The sequence below is a fragment of the Heteronotia binoei genome, chromosome 13 (genome assembly GCF_032191835.1).
Source record: "Heteronotia binoei isolate CCM8104 ecotype False Entrance Well chromosome 13, APGP_CSIRO_Hbin_v1, whole genome shotgun sequence".
NCBI lineage: Eukaryota > Metazoa > Chordata > Lepidosauria > Squamata > Gekkonidae > Heteronotia > Heteronotia binoei.
In genome coordinates this window covers 64131114-64155990 of record NC_083235.1, presented here as the reverse complement: position 1 = coordinate 64155990, position 24877 = coordinate 64131114, and the positions used below count along the sequence as shown (strand labels likewise).

The 24877-nt window shown below is 46.9% G+C and overlaps 1 protein-coding gene across 3 annotated transcripts in view; it reads left to right on the top strand.

The window, feature by feature from the left end:
• The window catches only part of CACNA1G (calcium voltage-gated channel subunit alpha1 G), a 313913-nt gene that overhangs the window by 254871 nt on the left and 34165 nt on the right, over positions 1–24877 (top strand). For all 3 annotated transcript variants that reach the window (XM_060251973.1, XM_060251974.1, XM_060251975.1), the window contains 7 exons: positions 3288–3397; positions 12566–12699; positions 13618–13688; positions 14079–14157; positions 14253–14374; positions 16771–17115; positions 21820–21960. In XM_060251973.1, coding sequence (XP_060107956.1) covers positions 3288–3397; positions 12566–12699; positions 13618–13688; positions 14079–14157; positions 14253–14374; positions 16771–17115; positions 21820–21960 — 1002 coding nt within the window. The remainder of the gene's footprint in view (positions 1–3287; positions 3398–12565; positions 12700–13617; positions 13689–14078; positions 14158–14252; positions 14375–16770; positions 17116–21819; positions 21961–24877) is intronic.

Here is a 24877-nt window from a genome sequence, read left to right as displayed (position 1 = left end):
TAATAATCGGTCATCTCTAGGGATGGGCACAAGCTGGGAAAATGTGGTTTGGTTCATAGTTTTGTGGCCTGGTTCACAAACCACAAACTGTCACAAACTTTAATGGGCCAAACAAACTGGCTCAGCTTATGAGGTTCATGGTGCGGTAGAATGCCTCCCCCACCCCCCGTATGCCAGAGACATCATACTCACAGGGGATCTCTAGCTGACTCTCCTCTATCTGACCTCCAAGTTTGGTGAGGGTTGGATTTATGGGGTCCAAGTTACATCCACCTAAAGAAGGTGTCCCGGGAAAGTGCTTTCTGGGAAAATGACAGGCTCAGGAGTTTCAAGAGTGTATAGAATGGATCCTGTGCTAGCTAGAGACGCCAAGCTTGCAGGGGACCTCCTCTAGATCAACGGTGTCGAACTCATTTGTTATGAGGGCCAAATCTGACATAAATGAGACCTTGTTGGGCCGGACCATGTTTGTTTTAAGATTAGGTAGATTTAAGATAGATAGCAGAGATAAAAACTTTATAAAGGACACGGACAAACACAATTAAAGATTTTTAAAAAAAAAAAAAAACTTAAAACACACTTAAAGCATTAGCACTTATTAGTCTTAAAGGTGTTTTATATATATATTTCTCCCATGGGATCCAATGAACTGGGCAAAGGAAGCTCTGGCTCTTTCCTTCCTTCCCCAGGGGGCCAGGAGGGGGAGGAGCCTCAACCAATAGAAGGTAAAGAGGCTTGGCTCAGTAGCTCTGCTGTGTAATTGAGAGAGCCTGGCAAAGCAAGCTCTATCCCCTCCCCTCCCTCCCCAAGGGAGGAGCCTCAGCCAATGGCAAAAATAGAGGTTTTCTCTGTAGCTCCTGTATGATTGAGCAAGCCTTGCAAAGCAAGCTGTTATGCAGAAGGGAGCAAGAGAGAGGGAAAAGGAAGCAGATGACAGCCAGTTGCTCGGGGGCTTGATAGGAGTCCCGATTTGGCCCCTGGGCTGCATGTTTGATACCCGTGCTCTAGATGTTCCTTTACATGCCATCCAAGTTCCATCCCTCTTGTTGCTTCGACGTTTGGTAAACATTTAGATTGAGTGGAGACAGTCTGTTTCAAAATGTATCTGTTCACAAAATGCAATGAAGCTCCACAAACGGCTTGAAAGTTTGTGGAAAGTTCATACCAGTTGACATGCCATGAACTTCACTTTGCAAACCACAAACTGGCCAACATTCATCACAGTCTTGTTCATGAGCCAGTTCATTCCGATTCCTAGTCATCTCTAGGTCAAATCTTGTAGTCTTTTAGTTGGTATTTTACTGGCCTGTTCCCCCAACGTTGTGGATTTATTTATTCAGCAGGCTTTTATTTACTTAGCGTTTTGGCTAAACAGCAGGTCCCTTGTGTATTAGCATGCCAGGCTTTTGTATTTAGGATCACATTCAAATCATAACGACGACTTATAATGAACTGTAAAATAACTTGCATACGACAGTGAGATGGAATTCACTGCCAATTTGTGCACTGTACGTATTTTTATTAGTGACTGGTTTGAGAAGGAATAAAAGCAATGCAAAAGCAAAGGTGAGGTAATCATAAAGGCTAGACAGTACCTAGACTTCTAAAGTGAGTCAATTAAAATGGAGAGAGAGGGGAAAAGCATCTTGTTTAAGGTGGGAGTGCATGGCCCAGGCTGCAGGTTCACCTTGTGAGGAGCTTGTTACACAATCCAATTACTTTATGCCGAAATATGTAATTAACTATGTTCTAAACTAAGGCTGACATTGGAGTTGTTCAGTGACAGGTGCTTATTATGAACCAGAGGAGAGCAACTTTGTTTTGTTTTGTTTTTTTAAACGTAGACAATTAGCTATGGCACCTAGGGCTTTTTTGGCCACTGTGTGACAGAGTGTTGGACTTGATGGGCCACTGGCCTGATCCAACATGGCTTCTCTTATGTTCTTCTGTGACACAGAGTGTTGGACTGGATGGGCCACTGGCCTGATCCAACATGGCTTCTCTTATGTTGTTATGTTCTTAGCTAATTCTACTTGCTTGTCTTGGTGTGGATAGCGCGTAATGGTTGATGGCTAAACCAGCATACACAGGGTCAGCCCTAGACTGCTTGGCACCCTAGGCAAGGCTAACTTAACAGCAACAGCAAGCCTTTATTGGCATAAAACAGATTTAGCAGTAAAATAGCAATATAAATAATATAAAATGCTAGATTATAGAGTACATGGGGAGCTAGTATACATAAAATATATATGAATCGAGTTTAGCCAAATTAAATAATTAAAACAAATAAAATGTGGTCATTCCAGAACCATTCTCTGTCGTATTTCCATGTCCTGTTGAAGAAATCTAGCCACCATTAAAGTTACCTCAGAGCAAGTGTCATTTAAAAGTTTGTGGACTTTGCCTGAATCAGCCCAGCCCAACATATCTGCTAAGATATCTTTCAGGTATATACAACAAATATCATCATAAAGAGGACAGTTCAATAATACATGGGAAATAGTTTCAATACACTTGGGATTACAAAGACAGTGTCTATTAGAGTACTCAATCCTGTTAAATCTACCAAATAGGATAGCAGATGGCTAACTTCTGACACCACCACCACCACCCACACTGATAATGTCACTGAGCCACATGGGGGGGGGCACCCAATTTGGCACCCCCCCCCCCCCCCAGAATTGCCCTTGGCAATTGCCTAGTTTGCCTAATGGCGGGTCTGGCCCTAAGTATACACATCTGACATGGCTGGTCTAAGGCAGTGGTTTCAAATTGATGGCCACAAATTACCTCTGGACTTCAGACAGATTCCCTGACAGTAAAACCCGTTCCTCACAGCAGACACAGTCTGAGGTAGAGGTGGGATAAGAAAGCTAGGGTGTAAGGTAAGATTGCAGCAGGAGTTGACAGTGAAACAAAAGGACTACAGATTGTTCTGGAAGGATTGGCTCAAGGGCATCAGTACAGGTTGCCTCCCTCTCACAAAGTAAAATCCATCCAGGTTCAGGAGCCTGGCTGTCATCTGACAGTATTTTGCCCTTTTTGAGAAGGCAGCCTGGAGGACAGCAAATCTGAATTTTGCCCTTATCTTCACTTTGGAGAACAAGAAAAGTTCAGATTTTCATACTACGCAAGACAGAGTGTGTCAGGCCCACATTCCAGTTTTGTCTTCATTTTGGCTTTTGTTTTTTCCCCCCCCTCATTGAGAGGATCTTGTTGAAAACAGAAGGGCAGGTAACCCTTCTGGAAATAACTGCAGAAACCTCACATTTGTTTCCTCATTTCAGGTTCTTGACGAAGCCCTGAAGATTTGCAATTACATCTTCACCGTCATCTTTGTTATGGAATCTGTTTTCAAACTCATTGCATTTGGGTTTCGACGATTCTTCCAAGACAGGTAGTGAGTGACATGGTTGCTTGTAAAATGATAAAAGTACTCTTTATCAAAATGTCTCCACCCTAATTCTGTGTTGATTTAAATATGGAAATATAGCTTGCATCATGGAGCCTTGGTCAAAGTCTGTGGAAAGTAATGTACTAATCAGAGCAAAAATTACAAATAGATGGGCCAAGGCATGTTGGTGCCTAAACTGAAAGTCCAAATGGCACTGTCTCCCATTACCTTTAAAGGCCTAAATGGCTTAGGGCCAAGGTCCATGAAGGACTGAATCCTCCAACAGTGTCCACCCCACCAGTTAAGATCTGCCTCACAAGCCCTGTTCTTATTAATTACTAGTCACTTCATTGAAGATAAAATGGACAAAATTTATAGAAAGTTAAGCATGTTTAAGTCCCATTGAAACTAGGCTTCCCAATCCCCAGGTCCCAGCAGGGGATCCCCTGATTTTACAGGCTTCCTCCCTCCCCCAGCCAGCTGGCCAGCGGGGGAAGCCCCGCCCCCACAGCCATTATGCACCTCTACCGATTCCCATAGGGAATGAAGGGTAATTCATCAGCGAGTATCGGGGGCTCTCGAGGGGCTGCTTTTTGAGGTAGAGGTGCCAAATTTTCAGTATAGCATTTAGTGCCTCTCCCCAAAATACCCCCCAAGTTTCAAAAGGATTGGACCAGGGGGTCCAATTCTATGAGCCCCAAAAGAAGGTGCCCCTATCCTTCTTTATTTTCTATGGAAGGAAGGCGTTTTAAAAGGTGTGCTGTCCCTTTAAATGTGATGGCCAGAACTCCCTTGGAGTTCAATTATGCTTGTCACACCCTTGCTCCTGGCTCTGCCCCAATGTCTCTTGGCTCCACCCCCAAAGTCTCCTGGCTCCACCCCCAAAGTTTCCTGGCTCCACCCCAAAGTCCCCAGATATTTCTTGAATTGGACTTGGCAACCCTAATTGAAACAGGTGCGGTCTCTGTGAGACTGTGCCCAGTTCGTTAAGCTAATATCACCCCTCTACTGCTTTAGATAAGATGGAAATGAGATCACCAAGCCTTAAGGTAGTGTGTGGGGGGTGGGGGGGAATATCACTTCATCCTGCAATGAGGGGTTATGATTTTTAGTGTTCCTTCATTTAAAAAAAAAAACAACCCTACCTGCTAGTAGAAAAATAACACGTCAAGACCTGTTAGAATGCTTCCTCTAGATGTGGTTATAATTTTACTTGGAGAAAAGCATTAAATGGGTGAAAATATTTTCAAAAATGGCAGCCTGCATCTGCCGCCTGAAATTAGGGCTGCCAAGCTCCTGGGCAGGGGTCCCCAACCTGGATCAGTGGGGGGATCCCAAAGTGGATCAGTGGGGGGATCCCTGCCCAACATTGCCTGCATGATGATGTCACCTGGAAGTGACATCATCGTGTCGGCGATGTTGTGTGCCAGCTGCTCTGGGTGTTTCAGGGAAAACTCTATGGTTTTCCCAGGCAGTCTAGCAATTTGGTAGGAAAACTCTATGGTACCATAAAAAGAAGTCCCCCGCTGGAAGCCACAAGGAAGCCCTACCTGAAATAGAAAAGTCAGCACATCATTGTGCTTCATAGGTAGATCAGGCCTACACTGACAATTGAGTCAGTGAGGTTCAGATTTTCCTGCTGGGACTCACAGCTTTATCTCCAGGGTATAGTGCTGTGATTTTGGTTCAGCCATCCAAGCCATACAAAGCTATACAGATAGGTTTGGGGAGGCTGGGGGTATGGGGGTGGGGGGGCAACCATTGTCACAACAGCATAATGTCATTTCTTGAGAAAACCCAGAAATGACTTCAGTCCACTTTTGGAATCACCAGAAAATCTATGGTTTTACCCCCACTCCCAGCAACCTGTCCTGGGCTCCTGATATTTGTCAGGTTGCCAGCTCTGGGTTGGAAAATACCTGGAGATTTCCTGCTAAAGGGGCCACCACCCAGGCTGGAACAATTGTAGGAGGGCTAAGTCCCCTGCCCCAGGCTCCACTTGTTCCTGGCTTGTACCATCAGCTGCTGGGCTCCCAGGGGACCATGGCTGCGAAAGCTACACATGCCTGCATCCAGGCACACAAGGCCCTGGTCTGCTCTGGACCTCAGCATGTTGAGGTTACTGCGGGTGCCAGTTCTCTCCTGACCTGTCCCGGCAGCCACCTGGCTCCCAAGGGATGGTAGCTACTGCTGTAAAGGCCGTGCATCCCCACTCCCAGGCCCACTTGCCCTTGGCCTGTTAAGATGGTGGTATGCTCCCATGATGACCTCCATCACCACAGCCTCCTTCACAGTCACCATAGGGCCAACGCACCATTGCCCTATCCTTGCTGCCAGTGCCCCAGAGCTTGGCTCTTCAGGTGGGGGTTCTGCTTGAATCAGCTCCACTATTCTGGGATGATGCCAAGACTATGACATGACTATCATGTGCCTCTCCCTCCTTCTGGGAGAGGCAGAGGTGGAGACATTGGACGTTTTTCAAAAGGGTCTGGATGTCACGGCTGGGGCCGGGTCAGGCAAAGTCCAGAGGCAGTCCGAGGTCTGTAGCCAGTAAGCAGGAGGGTCCGAGGCGCCAAATCCGAATCACTGTAGAAGTATCGCAGGTCTGAGGTCCAGAAGCCGAGGTCAGGGAGTCCAGAAGTCCAAAGCCAAAGTCAGGGAGTCAGGAACCAAAGTCAAGCCGGAGTGGATGCTAGAATGTCAGGGAGATGACTAGTTGCTTCCACAAAGCTTCCTCCCAAAGCCCACAGCTATATAGCCCTCTGCTGGCTGTTGCCCGTTTGGGCTAATTGCTGGCTCAGGGAGGCAGCCAGGATCCTGTTACCACTCAAGCATCCTTGCTCTTAGAAGGGCCAGAATCCTCTCAGAACTCAGGGCTCAGGGAGCGTCTTGCTTGTGAGCGTGCCGCCCTCCTCCGATCCCTGAGGTCCTGCCGGAGGCGGTCACGCACACGAGCCACCCGAGAGGGCGAGGCAGGGGGGCTGGGATCTTCTCCAGCAGGAGGCAGGGGCACTGGTGCAGGTGGCAGGGGCACAGTTTCCTCATCAGACTCAACTTCCTCTGAAGGGTCCCCAGCACCCATGACACTATCCCCCCCCCCAGGGCCCCCCTCCGTCGAGGGACCTGGAAGGTCGGGGTGGTCGTTGTGGAACTGGTGCACCAAGTCCGGGGCATGAAGATTGTCCTCGGGCTCCCAAGACCGGTCTTCTGGGCCGTATCCCTCCCAGTCCACCAGGTACTGGAGGCCTCCACGATGGTACCGGGAGTCCAGGATCTGGCGCACCTCATATTCTTCCTCGTCATCCACCAACACTGGTGGTGGCGGCGGTGGGGAAGGAGTCCGAGCTGGGTCAGGGGGTGCAGCCGGAACAAGGAGGGAGCGATGAAACACGGGGTGAATGCGGAGGTGGGGTGGCAACTGGAGCCTGAAGGCGACGGGGTTTATTTGTTCAACGACGGGGTAGGGTCCAATGAACCGTGCATCCAGCTTGTGAGACCGACCAGGCCGGCGCAGGTAGCGAGTTGAGAGCCACACCTGATCCCCCGGCTGCACTGGAGGGCCTTCTTGCCTCTTTCGGTCCGCAGCCCGTTTATATGCCTCCTTGGCTTGCTGTAGCTGCTCTCGGAGCAAGTCTTGGCTGGCACGGAGTTCTTGCAGGTAGGCATCGACGGCGGGGACATTCGTGGGTGGTAGGATCGCTGGGAAGAACCGAGGGTGGTACCCGTAGGTTGCAGCAAACGGGGTCATTTGGGTGGATGAATGGACCGCGTTGTTGTATGCAAACTCCGCTAGGGGCAATAGAGTGGTCCAGTCATCCTGCTGGTAACAGGTGTAACAGCGGAGATATTGCTCTAGCGTGGCATTGGTGCGCTCTGTCTGGCCATCTGTCTGTGGGTGGTAGGCCGAGGACAGGTGCACTCGAGTACCCAGGCTGGAATGGAGGGCTTGCCAGAACCGAGAGGAGAACTGAGGGCCCCGATCGGAGATCAGATGGGCTGGGAGTCCATGCAGACGAAAGATGTGTTGCAGGTAAAGCTGGGCCGTCTCCTGAGCTGTGGGGAGTTTCGGGCACGGAACAAAGTGGGCCATCTTGGTAAATAGGTCGACGACCACCCAGATACAAGTCTGACCCTTGGAGCGTGGAAGTTCCGTGATGAAGTCCATCGAGATGGTATCCCAGGGTCCTGAAGATGTGGGCAAGGGCTGCAGCAACCCTGAGGGTTTGGCTGGGATGTCTTTGGCCCGTCGGCAGACGTCACAGGAGCTGACATAGCGGGCAACATCAGCGCGAACTCGTGGCCACCAGAATTCCCTTGTCAGCAAGTGGGTGGTCTTATGCTGTCCAAAGTGCCCGGCAGGTAACGAGTCGTGGGTCAGGCGTAGCACTTCTGCCCGCAAGGGCCCAGGCGGCACATAGAGGCGTTCGCGGTGTAGCAAGAGGCCGCCTCGAGTCGTGAACTCCCCTGTTGGGTCATCTTGGAGAGCCTGGAGGTGTTGCTGGACCCAGGGATCATTGGCCTGGCTAGCCCGAATGTCCTCCACGAGTGCTGGTGAAGTGGAGGTGGCTGCAAATACTGAGGGCGGCAGGATTGGAGCAGCGGGCGCGGTCTCAGTTGAGGCAGGGGCGTATTCCGGTTTCCGGGAGAGCGCGTCTGCTTTCCGGTTCTGGGTATGGGGGATGTAGGAGATCCGGAAGTCGAAGCGAGAGAAGAATAGGGACCACCGGATCTGGCGCTGGTTGAGACGGCGGGTGGTCTGGAGGTGTTCCAAGTTCCGGTGATCGGTGAGCACTTGAACAGGGTGGCGAGCCCCTTCGAGGTAATGTCGCCAAACCTCAAACGCCGCCTTGATCGCGAGCAACTCCCTCTCCCAGATGGTATAGTTCCTCTCTGCAGCAGTGAGCTGCCGCGAGTAATAGGCGCAGGGCTGTAGTGGCTGGGACGGCTCCTCGCGCTGGGACAGCACTGCTCCCAGGGCCACGTTGGAGGCATCAGCTTCCACCGTAAAGGGAAGCTGGGGGTCGGGGTATCTCAGGAGTGGCCCGGTGGCAAAGCGAGTCTTCAGGGTGGAGAAGGCGTTATCGGCCTCTGGGGACCAGTGGAAGGGTTCTTTGGGGCGGAGTAGTTGAGTCAGGGGTGTGGTCAGGGATGCGTAGGCCGGGATGAATTGCCGATAGTAGTTGGCAAAACCGAGGAACCGCTGCAGGTCTTTGCGATTCTGAGGAGCCTGCCAGGTCAGGACCGCTTCTACTTTTTTCGGGTCCATGAGGATCCCCTGCGGTGACACGATGTGCCCAAGGAACTCGACGGAGCGCAGGTCGAAGTCGCACTTCTCCAGCTTGGCGTAGAGACCATGGGCTCGTAGGCGCTGCAGGACCTGGCGGACGTGCTCAGCGTGCTGGGCAGGATTGCGGGAGTAAATTAGGATGTCATCCAGGTATATGATCGCGAAGCGGTCGAGCAGGTCCCGGAATATGTCATTCATGAACCTCTGGAAGACAGCGGGGGCATTGGTCAGTCCGAAGGGCATTACCAGGTGCTCGTACTGCCCGTATCGGGTCCCAAACGCGGTCTTCCATTCGTCTCCGGGCCGTATGCGCACCAAATTGTACGCTCCACGGAGGTCCAGCTTGGTGTAGATTTGGGCCCCCTTTAGGCGATCCAAGAGTTCAGGGATCAGTGGTAGAGGGTACCGGTCGCGGATGGTGATCTTGTTCAGGGCCCGGTAGTCATTGCACAGCCGGAGCTCCCCACTTTTCTTCTTCACGAAGAGCACTGGAGCAGATAGGGGAGAGGTTGAGGGTCGGATGAATCCGCGTTTCAGGTTCTTGTCCAGGAAGTCTCGCAGAGCTGCCAACTCCGGCTCCGACATTGGGTACAGACGCCCCACCGGGAGTGGTGCCCCAGGTACCAAATCAATGGCACAGTCGTAGGGCCGGTGAGGGGGAAGCTGATCAGCTCCTGTCTCTTCAAAGACATCAGCAAAGTCCACATACTTCTGAGGGAGCTGAGGACCACCACTCGGGATGCCAGCTGCTAGAGTGGTGGGAGGAGTCAGATGGGGGCATGGGTCTCGGAAGCGTAGTTCCTGCTGGGCCCAGTCCACGATGGGGTTGTGCAGCTTCAGCCAGGAAAGGCCTAGAATCAGCGGGAAGCGAGGCATGCGGGCGACATCAAACCGCAGCTGTTCTTGGTGCTGCTGGACGTGGAAGGTGATGGGACAGGTCTCCTGGGTGACGGGGCCAGAACGGAGGAGGCGCCCGTCAATAGCCTCCACCAGTGACGGAATCCCTTTTGTCTGCACAGGGATCTGGTGCTGCTTCACAAAGGTGGCATCTATAAAACAGTGGGCCGCTCCCGAGTCCAGCATGGCATACACGAACAGCCAGCGTTCGTCAGGCAGACGGAGTTTGACTGGTAGCAGGAATGGCCCTGGGGTATCAGCCCGCTGTTCGGAGGACCCAGCTAGTCGCCCCAGGCTGGGGGGTCCACTTACGCCTGGGGCTGCCCTTTTGGCGGCGGTGGCAGCGAAGGTCCAGGTATCCGATGCTTAGCAGGGCAGCCAGAGGCATAGTGGCCTGCCGTGCCGCAGTAGAGGCACAGATTCTGCGTGCGGCGTCTGGTCTTTTCCTCTGGGGTCAGGCGGGGTCGAGCAGCTCCAAGCTGCATAGGCTCGTCCTTGGTGCTGGTACTAGCTGGGGACGGGCGAGGAGCCAGGTAGCACGGCGCAGGGAGCTGGCGCCCTCTGGTCTTGGCTTGGCGGCGACTTTCCAGGCGGCCATCGATGCGGAGGCAGAGGGTGATAAGTTCTTGGAGCGTGGGTGGCTGCTCCACCCTGGCCAGTTCATCCAGGACCTCCTCTGCCAACCCCTCAGTAAACTGGTCCATCTGGGCAGCCTCATTCCACGCCAAGTCCTGGGTCAGGAGCTTGAATTCAGTGGCATATTGAGCCACCGAGGAGTTGCCTTGTTTCAGTGCCCTGATCTTCCGGTTAGCTGTGGCTGCTTGGACTGGGTTTGAGAAAGCAGCAGACAGGTGGGCCTCAAACCCCTGGTAATCAGTCAGTAGGGGAGAGGACGCGACCAGTAAGGGTGTGGCCCATTTGGCCGCCTGCCCCTTTAACAGACTGATGACGAAACACACCTTGGTTTTGTCATTGAGGAAGTCCCGTGCTCTCAGTTCAAAGTACAGCCGACACTGTGCTAGGAAGGCAGGAAATTCTTCCACGGCACCCCCAAATCTGTCAGGTGGGGGAACTGGGCACTTGGCTGGAGCACTGGCCGCAGGTTGTTGCTGCAAGTGCACTACTGCCTGTGTTAGCTGCTGTACCTGGGCTTGGAGCGCAGCCAGTAGTTCTGTGGTTTCACTTGCTTCAGCATCCATCCTGTGGAGTGGGTGTTTGTCGGTGGAAGCAATCTGTCACGGCTGGGGCCGGGTCAGGCAAAGTCCAGAGGCAGTCCGAGGTCTGTAGCCAGTAAGCAGGAGGGTCCGAGGCGCCAAATCCGAATCACTGTAGAAGTATCGCAGGTCTGAGGTCCAGAAGCCGAGGTCAGGGAGTCCAGAAGTCCAAAGCCAAAGTCAGGGAGTCAGGAACCAAAGTCAAGCCGGAGTGGATGCTAGAATGTCAGGGAGATGACTAGTTGCTTCCACAAAGCTTCCTCCCAAAGCCCACAGCTATATAGCCCTCTGCTGGCTGTTGCCCGTTTGGGCTAATTGCTGGCTCAGGGAGGCAGCCAGGATCCTGTTACCACTCAAGCATCCTTGCTCTTAGAAGGGCCAGAATCCTCTCAGAACTCAGGGCTCAGGGAGCGTCTTGCTTGTGAGCGTGCCGCCCTCCTCCGATCCCTGAGGTCCTGCCGGAGGCGGTCACGCACACGAGCCACCCGAGAGGGCGAGGCAGGGGGGCTGGGATCTTCTCCAGCAGGAGGCAGGGGCACTGGTGCAGGTGGCAGGGGCACAGTTTCCTCATCAGACTCAACTTCCTCTGAAGGGTCCCCAGCACCCATGACACTGGATGAGCGCAATTGGAAACAGGACACTGGATCATATAGACCCTAGATCTGATCCAATAGGGCTGCTCTTATGTTCTTATTCCTCTTATGACTCATCTAGACCCCTGCACAAAGATACCTGTGAAGTGTGGCTTGCAGCAGCAGCTTCCTTGCTTCTCCTCCATTTCCCCTTCTTCTTCTGTTTGCTCAGTGTGTGAATGGTGAAGCAATAAAAAGAGCAGCAATTCCATTTCCTCTGCTACACAGTTGACTTGAAAAATTATTCATATTCGCGTCTTAAGGCTCAGTTTGCTGCCTTTGCTGCATCCTTTCTTAATGTATCCTGCTGTCCCAGATGGGTCCATTAACTTACTGGATAGATGTCCTGGTGTGGGGGTGGAGAGGGAGAGAAACAGCATATCCGTTTACATCATGAAAACTCTGGAAACAGAGGGCAGGGTGGGACTGGATTAACACTGGCTAGTGAGATCAATAGATTGGGAATAACATACACATGCACACTAAACCATGAGTAGATGGAATGTGTTCAGAGTTTTATGCAGCTAACGCTGGATCCCTACCTTAACTTCCTTCTTAATATTTCTCTTGATTAAATATCAAAAACATGATGCAAAGTAAAACATTCCCTCTGTATCTCAACAAACCTCACATAACATTCTGTTCTCTCTGACTATTTGATCCCTCTTTGGTCTTTCTAGGAGACCTCAGTATAACCTCAAAACCCTTCCTTCTATTCTACCCTGTAATAGTAACTGGGCTTTTAGACTTTTTAAAAAATTTGGAATGATTCTCCCTAAATTCATTGGGAGCTGTTCTTGGAAGCATAGCATAAAGGAAACATTAAAAACAATAAAAAAAAATATAAACCAATATTGGCTTCCTTTTTATCATCTGGGTTACCCTCCACATTAATTGAATCTTGCTTTTGACCTTTCTTTGTTCCAGTCTGTGGTGTATTCAGGCTTGGCTCGCCTTATAATCTAATAATAAATGTTTTTCTTTTAACATTTTATCTCAAAAGACTGCTTGAGGTGGCATGTGGATTCATGTTTTACTGGTATGAACGAAATGAGTGGAATTATTTTGTCACACAAGTGCCCTCACACAACTGCAAATATTTTAGCAGATCTTTCCATTTGATATTTTGCATCACCTTCAGATGGAACCAATTAGATTTGGCAATCGTGCTGTTGTCTATTATGGGGATCACGCTGGAAGAGATCGAGGTGAATGCATCGCTGCCCATTAACCCCACCATTATTCGCATCATGAGAGTCTTGCGAATTGCCCGAGGTCAGTCCCCAGTTACTCTGCTTACATAACTTCTGATCCCAGAGAAACGGAATTTTCTGGTACAATGATATGTCTGATATGGTATGACTATAGCTATACTCTAAGCATAAACTACTTGGCTAATACCCATCTCAGTGTACTTTGTCTTCCTGACAGCCCAGTCCTAACTATTTTTACTCAGAAAAGTGTTTTCATCACTTGGATAACCAGTTGATAGTGTAGCGGGAATTGTCTGTAAAGACAGGTCCATGCTGTTTAGTTCTCAGGTGTGCCGGATGAGTTCCTGTCATTTGAATTCCCAATGAAGGGAGTTATAGATGGTGTTATCCATTCCAAACACCAAGATATTAAAGACATTTGTTACAGAACAAACCAAGCTAAAGACATTAGTTCATAGGTTATAAAAATTCTTTGCTCTGAAGGTTATGGGTTCACTTCCTCAGTGCATCCTGGATTAGAATCAAAGAACAAAATAGTTTTTCTTCTTCAGTCTGGCTACCATTGAAATCAACGGGAATTCACGTGGCCTTATAGTTCTGTTGCTGCAAGCAAAGTTCCCACATCCTGTGTCTCAGAAAGATTTCTGACCTTTCCAAACTGGTTTATGTAGTATCAGCAGTCATTGCCAAGGGGGGGGGGGGGAGGGGGGGAGGGTCACTATTGCAATGCAATCCCAAGTTCAGAAAGCCCTCAGTTTAGCGAGGGCAGGAGGCAGAATTCCATTCTCAGAGCCCCTGGACATGCAATTACATTTTGGAGGATTCTGGCTCCTGACAATAATGGAACGCTTCATATAAAATGGTCTTGTGCTTTTGCTTCCAATGGAAAATGCTTGGCATGGTGTTTGGTGAATTCTGTGCCTACTCTGTACACTCCAGTACTATGACAGTAATATGATCAATGTTTCATTTTCTGCAGTGTTGAAATTATTAAAAATGGCTGTAGGGATGCGAGCTCTGCTGGACACAGTCATGCAAGCGTTGCCGCAGGTAAACTTTGCCTTATCACAAAGCTCTCAGAGGATCTTATGGAACTTTTGAATCTTGCCTTGTCTGTTCTGTGGTTAAAGCAATCTTTTATCACAGACTGAATTAGAGAGCTACTTTTTCACTTCTTTTGATTGGGCATGCCCAGACCAGGCTAATTATTCTGTCGCAGACCTCTGTGTCTTGGTTTAATTTGGTTTGTTCTCTGCTACTGCCAGTAGTCTATGTTGCTTGTCATATTTTGCAGCATATACTTGTTTCCTTTTCTTGGATTATATAAGCACAGAGCATTGTGTACACACACATATTTGACACAGAACAGTAATTATGATTACTTGAGAGACATAAATTGGTGAATATTTTTATTTCCCCCTGTTCCTTTTCTCTTTACAGGTGGGAAATCTGGGTCTTCTCTTCATGTTATTGTTTTTCATATTTGCAGCCCTTGGTGTGGAGCTGTTTGGAGATCTTGGTAAGTTCTCTTCTCTACTTGTAGCACTGGGTGAAGTAGATATTTGTGAAGGAAGTATACATCTAAATCACCTTTATTTTTTGGTTGTCACACAGAATGTGATAACACTCATCCCTGTGAGGGCTTAGGGCGACATGCAACTTTTCGCAACTTTGGGATGGCCTTTCTCACACTCTTCCGTGTATCCACAGGAGACAACTGGAATGGGATAATGAAGGTAATATCGTCATTAAAATGATATGACAGAAGCTAGGACTGTTTTTATTCGTTTTGATTTCTGAGCACAAATTGTCTATATGGGAGCAAGAATTGTTCCCAAAATTGTTTTTTAATTCTTTTCTATGCTATTATTTTCCTTTACTGTTGCTGCTTCGGCACAATTTCCTCATGGTTAGAGCTTATTATTCTTTCCTGCATGACTCACATGTATGATTCTAGCCAATCAGGATTCAAATTTTGAACATGAAAGCATGTAGCCAATAAGATTTGGGCATGTACCGATGTTACTGAGGAACAAACAAAGTCAGAGTAAGGGCAACGCATCCTGAATCAGTGAACGCTTACAAAGCAGTGTTGCTCACTAAAAAAAAGAAACATCCAAGGAAGAGAGACACTTTTTTGACATTGTTGAAAACATTCATGAAAAATAGTGAATACTTCCAGCTCAGCTGTAGTTGATGTCCATCTAGGTTCAGCATGTAAGATATCTAAGATGGTTTATTCAAGTGGGCTAGCTTCTCCTGGTGAGTTCATCGTCTAAACTTTGGATTTCCTGAAGAAGGTTTTTTGTTTGTTTTTGCCATGGCAGGGATTTGCCATGGCAGAGAGCCAGTTTGGTGTGAGAGCCAGTTTGGTGTAGTGGTTAAGTGTGCGGACTCTTATCTGGGAGAACCAGGTTTGATTCCCCACTCCTCCACTTGCACCTGCTGGAATGGCCTTGGGTCAGCCATAGCTCTGGCAGAGGTTGTCCTTGAAAGGGCAGCTGCTGGGAGAGCCCTCTCCAGCCCCACCCACCTCACAGGATGCCTGTTGTGAGGGGAGAAGACATAGGAGATTGTAAGCCACTCTGAGTCTCTGATTCAGGGAGAAGGGTGGGATATAAATCTGCAATTCTTCTTCTTCTTAAAGATGAGATACATTCCGAGGTAGTTTGCCATTGCCTCGCTCTGATTTGTGACCCTGCTATTCCTTGCTGGTCTCCCATCCATGTACTGACCAGGCCTGATCCTGCTTAACTTCCAGGGTCCGGCAAGATCAGACTAGTCTGGGCTATCCAGGTCAGTGATAGAGAGATGAATTGTCAAAGGGCTTTCTTGAGCGCAACATTCAATATAGAGGGGCTCAATATACAAGGGATCTGCAAGAGAAGGGCTGTGATGCCCCCCAGTCTTTGCATTTCCAGGAACACAATTACATAATGAAAAGGAACAGTAAACAAAGTCTGATCATAACTCCAGGTGTTTTCTATTCTGGGTAGACCATTATAAAACCAGACTGCTATTTGATGCCCACAGAAGGATAAAGGTTTACCAAAAATCCAGAAAACTTCGAATCTGGGTGGAAATAACCAAGCAGAATCCACTGCAGATGGGGTTGGGGTGGGGAGGGATAGATGAATTCACACAAACCTATAGACATGATAGAGGTTTACTATGCATGGGACAGAGAAGGCGGAGGGAAAAAAATACTTTTCTCCCTTTCTCATAATACAAGAACTCGTGGGCACTCAATGAAATTGCTGAGCAATCGGGTTAGAATGGATAAAAGGAAGTACTTCTTCACCCAAAGGGTAATTAACACATGGAATTCACTGCCACAAGAGGTGGCAGCTGAAAGCAAAGACAGCTTCTAGAGGAGATTGGATAAACATATGGAGCAGAAGTCCATCAGTGACATATTGATGGAACTCTCTTTCTGGGGCAGTGATGCTCTGTATTCTTGGTGCTTGGGGGGGGCAGTGGGAGGGCTTCTAATGTCCTGGCCCCACTGATGGATCTCCTGATGGCACCTGGGTTTTTTGGCCACTGTGTGACACAGAGTGGCCTGATCTAACAAGGCTTCTCTTATGTTCTTATGTTCCGCTGGAGAAACTCTCTTTCCATCAATAGCCTTACTAAGTTTTTGTTGAGGTTTCTAAGCTCTAGAACTCATTAATAGTGCCATTGGGGTGCACCAGGACCTAGAATAGAATAAGGCTGCAACTACATCATAAATGCCCTGAATGTGGGACTAAGTAGTCTCCACAAGGCCGTATCCTGTACATTGGTGGGAGGGAATAAAGGAAGACTTAAAAGTGCAATTCTAAGAAGAGGCACACCATTCTAACCCATTGACTTCACTTAATTTAGTAGGGTATATATCTGCTTAGGAATGCCCTGCTAAAGTCTATGAAAGGCAGGGTCCATGGAAGACGACTTCAAAACTGGAATAGATCTATAGACGCCGTTCTGTTGAAATTCTACAGTGGGTTTTGGCCCTGATGGATTTTTGGCTCATAGTAATAATCAATTTGGGCCTTTGGACTAGACTGCAAATTCCAGTGGATCACAGCTTCCCACAACTCTCTTTCTCTTCTGCCACAACCATTTCCACCTCCCTTCCCTCCATTTCCAGGACACACTGCGGGACTGTGATGAGGAATCCACCTGTTACAACACAGTCATCTCGCCTATCTACTTCGTCTCCTTTGTGCTGACTGCCCAGTTTGTCCTGGTGAACGTGGTGATTGCTGTGCTCATGAAGCACCTGGAGGAAAGCAACAAGGAAGCCAAAGAGGAAGCAGAGCTGGAGCTGGAGCTGGAAATGGAAATGAAGACAGTCACCCCGGGTCAGCACCCATCTTCCGACGCGTTCATGTGGACAGGCATTAATGCAGGGGAAAGGCCTGACAGCCCCGGAGGATATCTCAATCCCATGCAAATCAAGGTGGATTCTCAGCTCTCATTAGTTCACCCTATGGTGAGAATCTCAGGTGGAGGGGAAGTGTGGAATGATCTGTACTTTCTTCAGATAGGATATAAACTGCATAGAACAAATGAGTGTTTAATTATATTGGAGAGCTGTATTCCTTTTTCTCTGTTAATTGTATGGTTCCATAGAATAAAAACCCCAAGCAACTGATGATGGCATCCATTATCAAGTATTTCATAGAGGATTACTCTGATTAGGTGCTAAAAGTGCTAAATCCAAATGGTAAACATACAACGGGATTCTAGGTTTTCAGATTTGCAGTTTGTTCATTATTTTACTGTGTTAGAAAGTATAAAGAGCACCTGATTTTCTTCACATAGGCCTCCTCTAAAATGATTTCTGGGGCCCTGCAGTAGAAGAATTCATGCGATCTGGCAGGATATGTTGGTGGGAGAGAAAAGATACTGATAAAATGACTGCAACACTGGGGTGAAAGGGACTTATTACTCTTATTAGTAGTCTCCCTCAGGTGGCATAAAGCAGAAGGTTGGAAGAATCACACCAGCTGCTTCTCTTATTTGGCCAATACCAGCTTTCACCCCTGCTGCAAGAACAGCAGCAATATGTATTACAGAGAGGCAGAGAGAGAGAGAGATGGCTGTACAATGAGGAGAGGTGAGGGTGTGGCTTCAGATGGTAGATTTTCAGGGGGTAACAGCTTATGTTGCCTTCCCCTGCCTTGTCCCTGCACTGCTGCCTTCATTGCTCCTGTCTAAAAGCAATAACAGCTGACGTTCCTTCCCTCCTTCCTCTCCCAGTTGCCTTCAAGCTCAGCAGCAAGCCACATTTGCCCTGTTGAACTTCCTAAACTCTCACCAGTTTTCAGAGTCCTGTTGAGCATGTGCAGTTTGCAACTTAGGATAAGATGCCTGGGACAATAAGGGAACGGACAATAAGTGAGGGACAATAAGGGAACGAAGAGTCACAGGTGGCATCCGTTGTTGAAGTGCAAAAAAGAGGGCTGCACCAATGCAGAGTCAAAGCAGAGAAGGGGAAAAAAAAAAACAATGGTGCAGTGGGGAGAAAAAATATTATGTATTGCTCCAAGATTCCTACACATGCCACTTCATCGGGATCTATAACAACATATGTATATATATAATTTTTACAGTCTTGCAAATATAGAACATCAAAAGCCAAAGATTGGTCATTTAATACACATTGAGCATGATCAAACTATTTAGCAGGAGATGGAATGGTTGAGGCTCTTCCTCACAACAGATCTTACATATGTACAGGCTGAACTGTTTACAGATTATTTCAGCCACAGACTATAAAAGATTATCATAATTTCCAGATTAAGGTAAAATTCTCTACGTTAGAAAGATTAAAGATGTAACCAGCCTGCCTCTCAGAATGTCTCTCAAATTGTCCCCACTATAACAAGCTGTAGAACAGATGGCCAATATGCAATGAAATTTATAGTCACACCAGTTGTAACAAATCTACATTCTCATATAACTTCCATGGAGCCGTTATTTGAAGTCTGAGGATCCATTCCACTTCTTTCCACAATAGGAATAGAATCACACTCTCCACTGACATCATCAACTGACAGGAGAGCCAGTTTGGTGTAGTGGTTAAGTGTGTGGACTCTTATCTGGGAGAACCGGGTTTGATTCCCCACTCCTCCACTTGCACCTGCTGGAATGGCCTAGGGTCAGCCATAGCTCTGGCAAAGGTTATCCTTGAAAGGGCAGCTGCTGTGAGAGCCCTCTCCAGCCCCACCTACCTCACAGGGTGTCTGTTGTGGGGGAGGAAGGTAAAGGAGATTGTGAGCCGCTCTGAGACTCTTCGGAGTGGAGGGCGGGATATAAATCCAATATCTTCTTCTTCTTCTTCTTCTTCATCTTCTGGGCCATTCAGAAAGTGACGAGTCATCATAATCAGGTGCTACTGAGGCAGGAACAGATCTTCAGACTTCAAACCACAGCTCTGTTGGGGTTGAATGAGAATTTTTAAATTTATTTTTTTATTACAGATCTCCTTACAAAAAAGGGGTGCAAAATGTGTAGCAAAGGGATCTTTCAATGAAACATAATGAAAACAGTTTCCCACTGTACCATCTTTTTTTTTTTCTCTGCTTGGGTACACCTTGTTGAGCCAAACTTTGAACATACGCAGGAAGGATACTTGTCAGTTGCCCAACAAGATGTCTAGTTGTAGTCTGTTACATTTGTGCAGAGTTGTGATGCAGCCATAGGCCAAATATAATTGGGCATCTAGAATTTTTCTCCTTACATACCCACAAATATTAATCGGTTTAATTCCTGCAATATATGTTCAGATCATTGCAGCAGCACTGCTTCATGATTTGGGAACTTCCATGTCACGGGGGGGGGGGGGGTGTTGCTGGTTCCCCTAATGGATTTGGAAACAACCCTCTGAAACAACCAAAACTCATTTGATTTCTCAGTGAGACATCATTTGTTGAAACTGTCCAGTGAATAATCACAGTCTTTTTATTCTGCTTTCTAATATTATAGAAATATATTATTCGGATAAACCTTCTGATATTATAGGTTTATTTGTTTATTTCCCATCATGCATCATGCATGTAACTATAACACACAGGAAGGAGCAGAGGAAAAATTATTTACTATCTTATCCACTATTTATATAAATGTTTTAGAAGTTCTGAAATCCAGCCATTTATTCTTTTCCTCACAATGGGAAAGGTGTCTCATACATTTCCTTTCCTTTTTTACTGTTTTATTTTCACACACAAAAAAAAATCCCGTTTTCAAAAACAACCTTGGAAAATAAATTTGTAAATAACGTTGAAAAACAGGCAGTCACTGTTTTGATATCTCATGACTCCCCTACTCCTTTCTTTCAGTGAAAGTCTCTGCATTCCATGTGGTATTAGACTATACAATGAAAAAGGAATACAGCTCCCATAATGCACCCCGGCAGAGTCATGTGACTGGCATGCTTCTTTGCTTGCACATTCTATAAAATGTATGTGCTACCAGCTTGTTTCATTCGATCGTGACTGTGATTATCTATATCATCATTCGCATTAGCTCTTGCCTGCTTAGAAAATATAACATTTAAAGAATCACCCTATCACAACACTTTAGAAGCAGGGGTGTCGAACTCATTTCTTATGAGGGCCGGATCTGACATAAATGAGACCTTGTCGGACCAGGCCAGGTGTGCCAGGAAATGTAATGCCGAGTAGCAGAGATAGAAACTTTATAAAGGACACAAATACAATTAAAGATTTTTGTAAAACCTAAAATAAAGCATGCTTAAAGTATTAGCACTCTTGCAACATTGCGGTCAGTACCAAAGCAAGCTGTCCCTCCCTCCCCCTTCCTCACCAAAAAAGGAGCCTCGGCCAATGGAGAAAACAGAGGCTTTGCTCTGTAGCTCCTGTGCAATTGAGCAAGACTGGCAAAGCGAGCTGTGATGCAGAAGGAAGCAAACTTGCTCACGGGCATGATCAGCGCCCTCTGCAGTCTTGATCTGTCGCACAGGCTGCCCATTGACACCCCTGCTTTAGAAGCTTTATGCAATGTATTAATATTGGGCTGTAAACACCTGGGCCAACATTTCAGCCTGACATTTAGAACTGAGAGTATAATTTTCAAATGCTCCTCTATAGTGACCTAGAAAGTAAAAGTCTTGTTTGCAGAATTATATTGGCCACTAAGTGCTCTAAATAACTTTTCCAGCAAAAAATGTTTAACAATGCTTTGGGAAACAGAAAGAAAGCTCATTATGTCGAAGCATAATTTCAACCAGAATAGTTGCGTTTAAACTGGTTTAGACCCACTGAAATTGAGTGGGGAGGGGAACAGAGCGTGACGCTCTGCCATTTTGAAAGATCCAAATGAATTGCTTGCTGTTACAATTACTCTAAGGATGGAACGATAAAGTTTCAGTATTTAGTCTGCATGTGCCAGAATAATAATGTTTTGAGGGTTTTTTTAAATGTCCGCTGCCTTGTGAACCCTGCCTGAGTGGAAAGACGGCACAAAAATAATCTCCAATAAATAAATAATCTGCACCTCTTAAATTATGAGTGGTGTAAAGCTAATATCCCAACACTGATTTCAGAATCACATCTCTTCTTCTAGCCAAGCAGTGCTAGATCCTCCTGTGTGCCTAAGCCAATGACATGATTTTCAGGGTTTCTGAGCGTTCCTATCAGAACTACTTCTGTGAATCTCTATCACCTCTGAAAGTCATGCCATTCTCATATAGCGACGCTTGTGTGTGGATTGTAAAGGCTTAATGCTGGGCTTCCATCCTTGCCGCCATCCAAAGCTGTGCACATTTTGTTGTCTAGTTTTGCTGCAGTTGTTCCCTGCCATGTTGAGTATGATGGCCCCTGCGTAGTAGATGTACCTCTGTCAAGAGCTAATATCTGGCAGTTGCGCCTCTGGATGAATGTCATGTGCCCTAGCCTTAAAAGTACCTCTGACTGTATGTAGTTTGGCCTAGGTCTGAGAAAGGTTCTGACCCATGATATTACTGCACTGTTCTCTTTCCTTCTCTGTCTCTGTCTTTCCCTTCCTGGCCATTTCCACAACTGCTGTTCTGTCTGAAAACATCCCCCCCCTGCCCCGTCTCTTTCTTCCCCTTTCCTGTCTCTCTCACACATATATTTTCTCTCCCTCTTCCCCCCCTTTTTCTCTTTCTGGCCTGTGGCTTATCCTTCTGCATGCTATGTGGCACTCCCAGGAAAGACACTTGTTTGATACCATATCACTGCTGATCCAGGAATCTTTGGAAGGAGAGTTGAAGCTGATGGACAACCTGTCAGGCTCTGTGTGCCATCATTATGCCCTTCCAACTACTGAAAATTACAACTCTGAGAAACAGGTTAATATATTACTAATTTCCTGCATAGTTTCTATCTAAACTCGGATTGAAACATTTATGATCAAAAAAGAAGAGTTTTCTTTCTTGATCTAAAGTAGAGAGGAGATCAAACCAGAAAGCATTTCAACTACATTTGTGGCATAGCAAATACATTTTGTTTTACTTTAAATTGAGGAAAATATTTGCAGCCCAGTTCTGTGCATGCTCAGTCAGAAGTAAGCCCTGCTGATTTAATTGACACCTACTCTTAAGTAACTGTGCACTGGATTGCAGCCGTAGATAGACTCATGTGAAGAAAACAAGTGTTTTATATTCCAGTATTGGTAGACATTTATAGCAGTGTCATTAAGATGGCATAGATGTTGATCCTGTGAACATTTCCATTCTTGTTCAAGGAAACCGATATTAAAATCTGGGGACTATATTAAGATGTTAGGAATGAGTTATTGGCCTGATTGCATCCTGAAGTCAAGAGACATGGATCTGTGTATGGGGGAACATCACCTTGTTTAATATGGGAATTGTCTCAAAATGCATGATGTAACTTTACACCAGCATTATCAGGGCACCTGGTTACCATTAGTTCTGTCTAGGAATACATTTATTAAAATCCGTTTCCTGATTGGACCAAATTATACTAATCAATTAAGACTACTATCAGAATAAAAGAATGGGCCCATTAATTGAGCTAGCCACTAACTTTGGGTAGTAGTTTGTGCTGCAGGAAGTATTCTTGATAAAGGAATTGTAATGGAGTTTTAAAAAAAGGATATTATAGCATTGGAGAAAGTCCAGAAAAGGACAACTAGAATGATTAAAGGGCTGGAACACTTTCCCTATGAAGAAAGGTTGAAACGCTTGGGACTCTTTAGCTTGGAGAAACATCGACTGCGGGGTGACATGATAGAGGTTTACAAGATAATGCATGGGATGGAGAAAGTAGAGAAAGAAGTACTTTTCTCCCTTTCTCACAATACAAGAACTCGTGGGCATTCGATGAAATTGCTGAGCAGCCAGGTTAAAACGGATAAAAGGAAGTACTTCTTCACCCAAAGGGTGATTAACATGTGGAATTCACTGCCACAGGAGGTGGTGGCGGCCACAAGCATAGCCACCTTCAAGAGAGGTTTAGATAAAAATATGGAGCAGAAGTCCATCAGTGGCTATTAGCCATAGTGTGTGTGTATGTATAAAATTTTTTGCCACTGTGTGACACAGAGTGTTGGACTGGATGGGCCATTGGCCTGATCCAACATGGCTTCTCTTATGTTCTTAAAACAAAACCCTCTTTGTTTGCTTTTTGTACCCCTGTAGATGTTTGTTCTGTCATGTTAATAGCATAAAGAAACTGCACTGCTTAACAAGCTGGTGTCTTAAAAATTAAGATGGCAGTTGATTAGAAAAATACAGCCATGTTAATGTCAGCTTCAGTTATCTTCTGGCTGATTTTAACAAGATGCTTGGTACTGAAAATACACTTGACCATGTAGGGTTCCATACAGCTCACCATCACACTTAATGGGTTTTAATTTACATGTCAATCCCTATCTGTCTAGCATTAGGGAGCCAGCATGACTTCCATTTGGGGCTATAGGTTGCTGGCCTGCACATGTTGGGAGGCTCATGAGGAAGAACCCTTTCAAAGGCCTTTTCTGCACTGGGGTTTTCCCTGCGCTCACAACTGATCTGTCTCTGGGTATATTTTTTGTTCCGCGTTGCCTCCTGCTTTCAACTTGCTGTATATTTTTAATTCTGCATTGCCTCCAGGGTTTGCTTTGCATTTCCACCAGGTTATTCCCTCCACTATTTCTCTGAGTTTTCTGAATGCTGTTTGCCACAAACTTTATTCCTTCCCCCACCTCCATACTAGAGTAATTTGAATGCAGAAACATATCCTCAGATTTTCTCCACCTGCTCCTTTTCTGGACACCTTGGAGACCACTCCTCCACCCACCCCCTTCTATGTCCTCCGAGTAGGGTTGCCAATCCCCAGGTGGGGGCAGGGGATCCCCCGGTTTGGAGATCCTCCCCCCGCTTCAGGGTCATCACAAAGTGGGGGGAGGGGAGGGAAATGTCTGCTAGGAACTCTGTTATTCCCTATGGAGATTTATCCCCATAGAAAATCATGGAGAATTGATCTGCGGGTATCTGGGGCTCTGGGGGGGCTGTTTTTTGGGGTAAAGGCACCAAATTTTCAGTATAGCATCTAGTGCCTTTCCCCCAAATACCCCCCAGTTTCAAAAAGATTGGACCAGGGAGTCCAATTCTATGAGCCCCAAAAGAAGGTGCCCCTATCGTTAATTATTTCCTATGGAAGGAAGGAATTGAAAAGGTGTGCTGTCCCTTTAAATGTAATGGCCAGAACTCCCTTTGGAGTTCAATTATGTTTGTCACAGCCTTGATCTTGGCTCCACCCCTAATGTCTTCTGGCTCCACCCCCAAAGTCCCCAGATATTTCTTGAATTGGACTTGGCAACCCTACCTCCGAGGGAATCCTCTGTTGTCCTTGCAGCTGAAGGGAAAGTATTGTGTGGGTGCAGCATGTACTTTGGAGGGGGCTTTTTCTCAAGAGCTTCCTGAAAACTTTGCAAGCACTGGGCCCTGCCAGAAGCAGTTGTAGGAGAAAAGGTGGGCACGAGGACAAAAGTCAAAAGACTGTCTGCATTCTATAAAATGGCCAAGGCTCTGAGCTCGCCTCTCCTGGTTTCACTTGGTGCAAGGAAGCAATCAGCAATATGGTTGGGCTTAAATCTGTCTTTTTGCTTTCTTTGATTCTCTTTTCGGTAGAAAGCAGGGGCGTATTTCTTGGGGTGCCTTTACAAAGATCGATAGTTCCCATTGCTGGGAGCTTCTGTCTGCCCCCCGCATACACACATGGTTGGAGGTGGAGGCAGAAGGAGGAAGGGAGCAAAACATC